Raw genomic sequence first — 10,000 nt, 5'->3', positions numbered from 1 at the left:
ACACATTCATACACACACGCATACATATATGTATGTAGGTATGTATACACATGTTTGCATACAGATTCAGAATGTAGAATAACATTTGAAAACGAAACCATTTGCTCACCTTTTGGCATGATGATGATTGAATACGAAGAATGGTTGCAAGCCGTAGAGTTGAGTCCATGTCGACTCTTAGCGAAAATTGTAAGAGATAGATGATCATGTTTTGATTTCCTCATAAAAGATATGGCACCAGGAAATCCATCCCTTGCAGTTGTATCCATTTTGTAGTGATGGTCAGCTTTAGGGTCGTGTTTGTTGTGAAACGCAGCATTCACGATGACATCGGCACAATGGGCCATCACCTAAGAAGAGTAAAGATGTAAAATTAATGGTCACCTCGGTCATTGGATAGCGATATCATCCCATCAATATACTGTCTGGCCTTGAAAATATCTCTTCTATTACTTTCAAATTTTATACCCGGACGCTACCCACTGACCTTACTGAATTTTCCAATTTTTCGATCTCAGTAGAAATCGTTCCTGATTTCTGGGAATACCATTTCTTTAATTCCCTGCAATTATGGATTTATTTCCCACAGTCCCAAAAAATCAGACAGGATATGGAGACAGTCGTCAACGATTCTTCTTCACCAATATCTTAAATCCTTCTCCCTATATGGCTTCCATAATAAAGTTACCAATATGGCTTCCATAATAAAGTTTATCCGTATCTCGTCTCTATCCAAGTTTACAGATCCGTCCATCTCTCTTTTCCTCATCGCCCATTCTGGATCTCACCCCCACAGTTCACCTATCAACTCTTAGACGCGAATCCTTTATTTAAATCAGACACAAACAGAACATCATTCGTATGAATCTTACCAGTTTCGGTAAGGCGACGAGGTGTGTGGGCGTTCAACCAACATCTACTAGCACACGTGACTAATCACATGACAATAGAAATAGAAAAGAAACGTAGCTGGTGTTGAGGAAAGATCGTCTTACCCAAATCTTACTTCCTGAGGAATGTGTACTGTTGCTAATTTCCAAAACATTTTCGTGTATTTCGTTATCCATTGGAATACTGGTATTAAACAATTCACTGATTTTGCCAACAACAGGTTTCGCTGCAATCGAAATCGATCGTTTATAATGGAGGTATAAAATCACGTGTGCAGGTGTACGTGTGTGTGTGCATGTGTGTGTGTGTCTGTGTGTTTGTGTGTGTGTGTGTGTGTTTGTGTTTGTGTTTGTGTATATATGCACATATATATATATATATATATATTTGATAAACGATAGACAATCTATAGTAAGCGGTGTCGAATTATTCAAATACAAAATATACAGAAATAAGCATTTGTTGCCTGTATTTATCATTCCATTTAGATGCAGTCCTACCCATGTGATATAAAGAAATACACACACACACGCACGCACGCACGCACACACACACACACACACACACACACACACACACACACACACACACACATACAAACATACATACATACGTACATACACACAGATATACATACGTACATAGATACACATAAAATATGCGAGAAGGAAAATGGAATTCAGGAGACGCTTTATTATTCAGTATGACCGTTTCGACCCAACGCGCACAGGTGCCTCGCGAGTTAGATGCTGTAGAAGCAGTTTTGCTGCATTAGTGGTGCATATGTACCTCGTCAGATGACTTGCCAAAATTGACCCCGTTTTTCCAATCTCTGCTTCTCTTAGCTCGTTCAGAATTCATTTTGGAAATTGCAGTTCGCTACGCGTCTACACGAGACACTTGGATTATAATAAAAAAACAGTTCTCGTATAAGTATTAAAAGTACGTGTCTTCTGCTATAGCCTAGGGCTGACCAAAACCATCCACCGATGAAAAATCAAAGGGGTGATTAAGATATAAAACAAATAAGACTGTTAAACGAGGCACGTGTAATGCCGAGGTGCGGGGTGTAGACAAACATTTTCCTGTCACCAGATATCTCTCTAGAGTGAAAATGCTAATAAGTGAATATGTATCTATGTGCGTACATTTATACAGTGTAATAGATATAAATATTTAGCTTCCTGAAAACTTGATGGTGACTTAGGGTCAGATGGAATATCCGATCATGTTCTGCGTTTCGTATTTTCTCTATGCACAGTCGAAGGTCTGCAGGTTGTGAACTTGTAAACCTCTGGATTACGTGTACCTGTAACAATCCCGAAGGAGAAAGTGATATTTAGGGGTTAAAAACTTGTAAGTACTTACTGTCGTAACATGCAGAGTCGAGTTGCTCTGCAGTACATGAGCTGTTGACATGTTTCACGACGCAAGCCGCTTCCATTTTGGGTGCTGTGAGAGACAAAGAGAGACTTTAGAACAGGAATAGACAAACATTCCATTGGTTAGTAGTAAGCACAACTAAACATGATTATAACTAGATATATACTGTGTATGTGTGGAGGCGCAATGGCCCAGTGGTTAGGGCAGCGGACTCGCGGTCATAGGATCGCGGTTTCGATTCCCAGACCGGGCATTGTGATTGTTTATTGAGCGAAAACACCTAAAAGCTCCACGAGGCTCCGGCAGGGGATGGTGGCGAACCCTGCTGTACTCTTTCACCACAACTTTCTCTCACTCTTACTTCCTGTTTCTGTTGTGCCTGTAATTCAAAGGGGTCAGCCTTGTCACACTCTGTGTCACGCTGAATATCCCCGAGAACTACGTTAAGGGTACACGTGTGTCTGTGGAGTGCTCAGCCACTTGCACGTTAATTTCACGAGCAGGCTGTTCCGTTGATCGGATCAACTGGAACACTCCTCGTCGTAAGCGACGGAGTGAGAAAGAAGACTGTGTGTGTATGGCGGGAGTGTTCTGTTGAGTGGTGGTCGTTGTTGTGGGATGTTAATAGTGGCGGTGTTGGTCGTGGTAATGGGAGTGCTGGTTGTAGTAGTGGTACTACTAGTGTTGGGCGTATATAGTGGTGCCGAGGCTATAGTAGGAACAGTATTGGCAGTGGTGGTGGTGGTGGTGGTGGGGGGGGTTGAACTTCCCAACCAAACTTTGAAAATTTGTTTAGTGAATAAATCCAGAGGGAAGGACTCCACTAGATGTAACAACAACAATTGCATCATCGACAGATGTTTTAATCATTAAAAAAAAAAACTGTTTAATCCATTTTCCATTTCCTTTTTGAGGTCTGAATCCGTTGCATTGATTGGTCGGTCGGCTGTGTTAAATCAAAAGTTGACTATCTAGGATTCGCTCTTGGCTTGGCTGTTCACAACTATCTGAACAGCCTCGTTGTGAACAGTACAAAAAGGTCAAAATGTCGGGTAGACTACTTCCCATGATGCTAGATGGACCTATGAGTGGAGTACGGCGAATGATAAATGGAAGCTGTTGTAGAATTGTTGGGTCGTCTTTAGCAATCCCTTTCCGCCCTATGGGCCTCTCTCGTGACCCTTTTCGGCTACTTTATGACGAAAGCCGTGATTAAGCGGAGTGAGGTGAGTGATGTGAGTGATGTGTCACAATCGAATGCTTTGCTTTTATCGAATTCTTCGAAGGAAAGAGCACACTGGTGAGTGACAGAGCAGTGGCGGTCACTAATGGATTTGATTTACTGATCCGTGACGCTGGACATTAAAGAGATATAGAGAGGTGGGGAGAGAGAGAGAGAGAGAGAAAGAGAGAGAGAGAGAGAGAGAGAGAGAGAGAGAGAGAGAGAGAGAGAGAGAGAGAGAGAGAGAGATTCAAGTGGTTGTTGGTTCTGGTTAATGGTTGTGTGCATTACCTTAAATATATTAGAAGTGAGTGTGATAGAGCGATCGTTGCTCAGATCAGAGAAGAGAATGCGACACACCGTCCTATGTTGCCGTCGATTCTTGAACCCTCATTACTCTTACATTGAATATATAAAATATATAGAACAATATTTGAAAGAAAACGAAGTAGCTTACCCGTTGGTTTGATGCTGATATCATAGGAAGGATTGTTACAAAATGAGGAGTTGAGATCAAATCGTTTCTGGGAAAGGACAGTTAAGACAAACTTTTGGAATTCTGATTCTTGCATAAAATCTAATTTCCCCGGCTGATGGTCAGTTGCCGAAGTCTTGTAGTCGTAGTCGGCTTCATTGGGATAACTGTTGTTAAATGAAGCATACACAGTGACCACACCACACTGGACAGTCACCTGCAGAAAACAACAATAGAAATAACATACAGATACTGGATACTCACATGGAGAAAAACAAAAGAAGGTATAACATATACGGTATCCCTAACATCATTTGGTTGGTTAATTTAGACTAGGAGTTCAAACTTTGTCCCATAAACCCACTGGCTCCTCCTATTGCCTCTTCTACCGCTACTAGAACATCGTCTCCTTGGGACTAACTATATGCATGCCAGCCCCTCCAAGCAAACATCAACATTTACCCTCCTCATCACACATTCTATATCTAAACTCTACTTTTCTTCTACTAACCACTATTCCCAATCATTTCTCCCCACCAGTGTCAATCCACTCTCTAGAATTCCCTCCTTTGCCCACATTTATCTTGCAGCCATAAATGTCCCAAAATCAATAAAAAGAATGTGACCAACCAGTCCTGGAAGGACTGAGAGGTTTATGGGCACTGTCCCTTCTTTCTCACTCATCCATAAAAATAGAAAAATACAATTCTGTTGATATTGTTCTAGAATATTTGCCTTACCAGAACTGTGGTACCCAAGGTGGACTTTGTTGTGTTGGTGAGCTCCAGGACTTGTTGTTTTGTCACGTTAGTTTTGGGAATGGTGTTATTGAACAACCGAGATTCTCGAACGACGGTCGGAGCTGGAAACAGAAGATGACGTTTAGGAAGGCACAACATAGCAGGCAATATGTTATACTAGACATACATACTATACATTTATGCGTATACATTTATTCAAAAATAGGCATGAATTCTTACATCCATATACAAATATATTATTTACATTATTTACAATTTACAGATATTTGTCCTCATCTCGTTTGTTGTTGACACAACGTTTCGGCTGATATACCCTCCAGCCTTCATCAGGTGTCTTGGGGATATATATATATATATATATATATATATATATATATATATATATATATATACACCGACGCCTATATGTATGTGTACGAGGGCTGTATGAAAAGTTTTGAGCCTTCAAGTCTTGTGTCTTCATCAGAAGTCTTGTACTATGTTTTCTACGTGCAAAATAATAGAACTGTATTCACAATGACATGAACAATATCCTGCAACAACATCATTAACAATAGAAACAAAAACAACAACAACAACAGCACCAACAGCCAAGCAATAATGAAAATTATTTGATGTCAGACTTACCGTTACAAGATCCAGATTCAATTTCCCTCACGATAAAATCAATCTCATTATAATCTTTCAAGTTGATGAAATGTGTACAACTGGGTTCACTTGCTGCCGCAGTTAACTCAGACACTCTTGGATTGACAACTCCAATTGTAAATATAGTGACGCCATCATCTTTCAGTTTTTGAGCTGCCGCTACTGTTCTCGTTTCACTATTTGATTTTCCATCAGTCACCAAAACTAAAACTTTGGAAGCAGCAGATTTTCTTGTTGTATTTGTAAAGACACTGGTACGTGCTTCGTCAAGAGCAGTGTCCGTAGCAGTACCACCACCATCGTAAGATATAGCGTTAATAGCATTTTTTACTGCAGTTTTCGTACTGTGAGCGTCTAAGTCAAACATTACGATAGGACTGCTTGAAAATCTAATCACTGCTACGCGTGTCTCATCTTGGCTAATGTCTAGACTATCCACAATATTAACCAAGAATGTTTTTGTCTTCACAAAGTTGGTTGATCCAACGCTTCCTGACGAGTCAATAACGAAAACAAGGTCGATCTGGGCACTGGCGCACTCTGAAAAGATATTTAAAACAAACATATACTTTAGCATTTGCTCGGAAACCCCGACCTTTGCTAATATTAAATTCCTGTCAGGTTGATGTATTTGCTAAATGTTTATCACAACACGCCAATTGCATGGAGAGAAGAAAGCAACCATTCCACTGATTGCTACTTTTGTATTACTAATACCGATTGGTTCAATTAGAAAACTGCAAAGTATATCAAGAATCTTAATTTATCATCTGCTATAAGAACGCACACCTATGAAGATGAAATTCATCCTGCATCAAGCAATCAAACATTGGGCGAATCAGATGATGATTACAATGACGAAACTAGATGTGAAGACCAAACGGATGACAAGAATTTTAAAATTCCTTATTCATGCCCCGCATTAGATGAACCGGATCATTTTGTTCGAAAGATGCGACATTCCAACATTGATTCTTTCATGGCTGGAACAATGCTCAGAGGTTTGGTGTTTTAGGGCCCAAAATAAGAGGATACAGGCACCAAAAGAAGTAATGTCTTGAATTTTTCGACGCTCATGATGAACTGGGTTTGGAGTGTTGCAAGAACATTACTGGTTTGATGACAGAACCGGGATTTTCCTCTGGTTCCGGTTGAAAATGACTCCCGTTGCGCTATCTTCAAGAAACGCATAACCACAAAAAGCAGTGCATATTATACCCGTACCAAAACACAACTTTGTTTTGTACCACTTTTAACATCAAAAGGCTGAGACTGATTGCCGTTTGAGAGAACGGATGCCTCCATATCTTTACTCAGGGACGCAATGACATTTAGCATTTGTTCGGAAATCCCGATCGTTGCTAATATTTTCCACAAAGCCTGCCGACATACTGAATGAAAGGGTTTTGTAAAACCAACAAATACCACACAGAGGTCTATATTGTGTTCCCGGGCCTTCCCCTGAGCTTGTCACAGACTGCATATAAAGATATACATACATACATATATATACATATATATATATATATATATATATATATATATATATATATATATATATATATATATATATATATATATATATATATATATATATATATATATATATATATGTATATGTATATATATATATATATATATATATATACATATATATATATATATATATGTATATGTATATATATATATATATATATATATATATATATATATATATATATATATATATACATATATATATATATATATATATATATATATATATATATATATATATATATATATATATATATATATATATATATATGTATGTATATATATATATATATATGTTAATTCTCTAAATGAAGTATTAACAGTAACTGCACGATAAAGTGTAGTATATTGCCACTTAAGTGTGGCTGACCCCTAGGGGTGGATGTTACTGTTGCTTTTAGCCCCAGGAGGACATCTCCTCCAGCTGGCTTATCGACACACTACTGTGTCCTGTTTGCCAGGACTTTATCGTGCAGTTACTGTTAATACTTCATTTAGAGAATTAACATTGCTTGTTTTCACCTTTTCGATATCAGTGAAGAATTTCACTGGAAAAGTAGATATAAGATTGCCAAGATTTTATCTCTCTCATCAAAGATCAGTGGCTATCGAACGCCGACGAAGGGAAATAACCCTGAAACCCGGGTCCGTTCGTGCTACAGATCATGATGGGAGGGATAACTTCCCTTGGCAAACACTTTATATATATATATATATATATATATATATATATATATGTATATATATATATATATATATATATAAATATATATACATATAGAATCCATGCATACTGCTTACACCTTCCCTCTCTTTAGAAGTAATTGTCCCTTTGCTATCACCACTAGATAAGAAACAATAGAATTCTGAGACAGTTAAAACTTTTGTCTAGAATCAATTACTAGCCTGATAGACCCCGCTATGTCAAGATGGACTTATATATTCTTCCTCACATTTGGATTTTATGTATGCTCTCTCCCACTTGGATTTAATATGTTGCCACATTTATAATATGTCTTTTTTCTGCATTTTCGTGCAGCTGAAGATTGCTCTTCATATTGCATTTAAGGTAATGGTCACATTACTTAAATAAATTGAAGTAGCATGAAACGTGCGTACTGCAATCACTTTTGAAATCCGTGTTGCTTATTGTTTTGATTTTAATCACCCATCCTTTTGGGATGCGATATTCGGGTGCCTTCGCATAAGTACCATATTCAAGCCTTGAATCTATATCTAAACCGTCTATATATATATATATATATATATATATATATATATATATATATATATATATATATTTACACACACGCGAATATCAGCTAAGAAAAATTAAACCAGACCGGACAGTAGCGTAAATTCAGACACCAGAAACGACAAGAAAGGTAAACTAAATGTCCTGAAACAAATAAATTCGTGAGTTACTGAAATTATTTTCGCTTTGAAAATATAAACAAACAGCTAACGGCTTCTGTGACTCACTCTCAATGAGAACGGGAAATAATGTCAAGGAATTAATGATTCTCTGTGATTAACCGTTATAAAGAAGTGTTTTTCTGATAGTAAGAAGTCTGCTGAGAACAGATGTCCCAAACTCAACAGGCGTTATTAACACAGCCGTTGTTCTACCGTCATTCAGCCAGACATAAAGACTTAATCTTAATGCAAAAAAGAGTAGAGTGTATTTATGGCATTAGGTAATTTGCATATCTCGTTTTTGTATTTGGTTTGCAGGATTCTTTACATGTATTCGTTTGCAAGTAACAACGAAAAATGTTTCACAAACAGAAACAAAAACAGATGACTTACTGTTTAACTAAATTAAACAAAAAATCGATTAGTTTAGTTGGATATTTAACCAGTTGACTAATAATAAAGGAGTGAAATTAAATTAGTGCATGTGTTGATAATATTGGTGTAATGACTCTCATTAGACAATAGAATAAATTTGCATATTTAAAAAGAAAATGAGCTGAATGAAGTAACTCCGTGAATTTGGACAAGACGAAGGAATGGGGACAAAATAGGGTGGCGGAGGACCAAGGCGTTTACTTCCTAACCACATGGTCCCAGGATCAGTCCTACTGTAACACAACCAAAGTATCACACACTCTGATCAAATCGCACTTCAACGCCTGGCTTCTCACATGACACATATCTCGCATGCAATTCTAAACAATGTCTCTACTTACCATTCTTCTGTTCTACTTTATTCGCAGAATCTACGAAGTCACTCTCCAAGCCAGCTGGGTTGATATGCTGGATCCAGTAATCTGCTTGCAGTTGTTTGCTGAGAGGGATTGCCTTTTTTAAGGTTAAGACAAACAAGCTCATTACCAATCCAGAATGTAGAGGTTTTTCTAGGTCGGACATTGTTAGGTTCGATACATCGACATTGTACTCAATGTGGACTTTACTGCAATGCGCTTTCAGTGTACCATTGCAAGCTTCTTGGACCGTTGTCAATTGAGTATTGTTTACCTAGAAAAATAAAAACCAAAAGATTTTATTAGTCAAAGAGAGAAGGGTTTAGATTATCTAGTCAATAATCTGCCTAGAAATATCGAGCGAATCTTATTCAATTATTCCCTACCGTAAAAAGGAACGACAGCTTTTCCTTTTTTTTCAGTGCCTATGCCGTTTCAGTTAACTCTTTGAGGAAAATGTGTGCTGATACTATAATCTGGTCGACAGAAACAGGCGGTGAGCTGGCAGAAACGTTAGCACGCCGGGCGAAATGTTTAGCAGTATTTCGTCTGCCGTTACGTTCTGAGTTCAAATTCCGCCGAGGTCGACTTTGCCTTTCATCCTTTCGGGGTCGATAAATTAAGTACCAGTTACACACTGGGGTCGATGTATTCGACTTAATACCTTTGTCTGTCCTTGTTTGTCCCCTCTATGTTTAGCCCCTTGTGGGCAATAAAGAAATAAGAAACAGGAGTTAGGTTGCGAGAAATAATTAGCGAGCTTAAAGAACAAACAGGAAACATTATATGGTGGAATTTCCAATCAGAGACAACGTATGAGTGTTCAGTTTCCGCTGAACACTCATACATTGTCCAGCGGAACACTCATACGTTGTTC

The 10,000-nt window shown here is 38.1% G+C and overlaps 1 protein-coding gene across 1 annotated transcript in view; it reads right to left on the bottom strand.

Moving 5' to 3' along the window:
- Positions 1 to 10,000, bottom strand: part of LOC149130809 (uncharacterized) — a 52,537-nt gene that overhangs the window by 39,002 nt on the left and 3,535 nt on the right. The window contains exons 2-8 of the mRNA XM_089343561.1: positions 9,109 to 9,397; positions 5,360 to 5,920; positions 4,712 to 4,833; positions 3,954 to 4,188; positions 2,260 to 2,343; positions 996 to 1,117; positions 110 to 350 (exon numbers count right to left, since the gene is read on the bottom strand). Of these exons, the coding sequence (XP_089199687.1) occupies positions 110 to 350; positions 996 to 1,117; positions 2,260 to 2,343; positions 3,954 to 4,188; positions 4,712 to 4,833; positions 5,360 to 5,920; positions 9,109 to 9,397 (1,654 nt within the window). The remainder of the gene's footprint in view (positions 1 to 109; positions 351 to 995; positions 1,118 to 2,259; positions 2,344 to 3,953; positions 4,189 to 4,711; positions 4,834 to 5,359; positions 5,921 to 9,108; positions 9,398 to 10,000) is intronic.

The sequence above is a fragment of the Octopus bimaculoides genome, chromosome 27 (genome assembly GCF_046866305.1).
Source record: "Octopus bimaculoides isolate indiv1 chromosome 27, ASM4686630v1, whole genome shotgun sequence".
Classification (NCBI taxonomy): domain Eukaryota; kingdom Metazoa; phylum Mollusca; class Cephalopoda; order Octopoda; family Octopodidae; genus Octopus; species Octopus bimaculoides.
The sequence above is the reverse complement of the archived record's forward strand: the minus strand, read 5'-3'. Positions and strand labels throughout refer to the sequence as shown.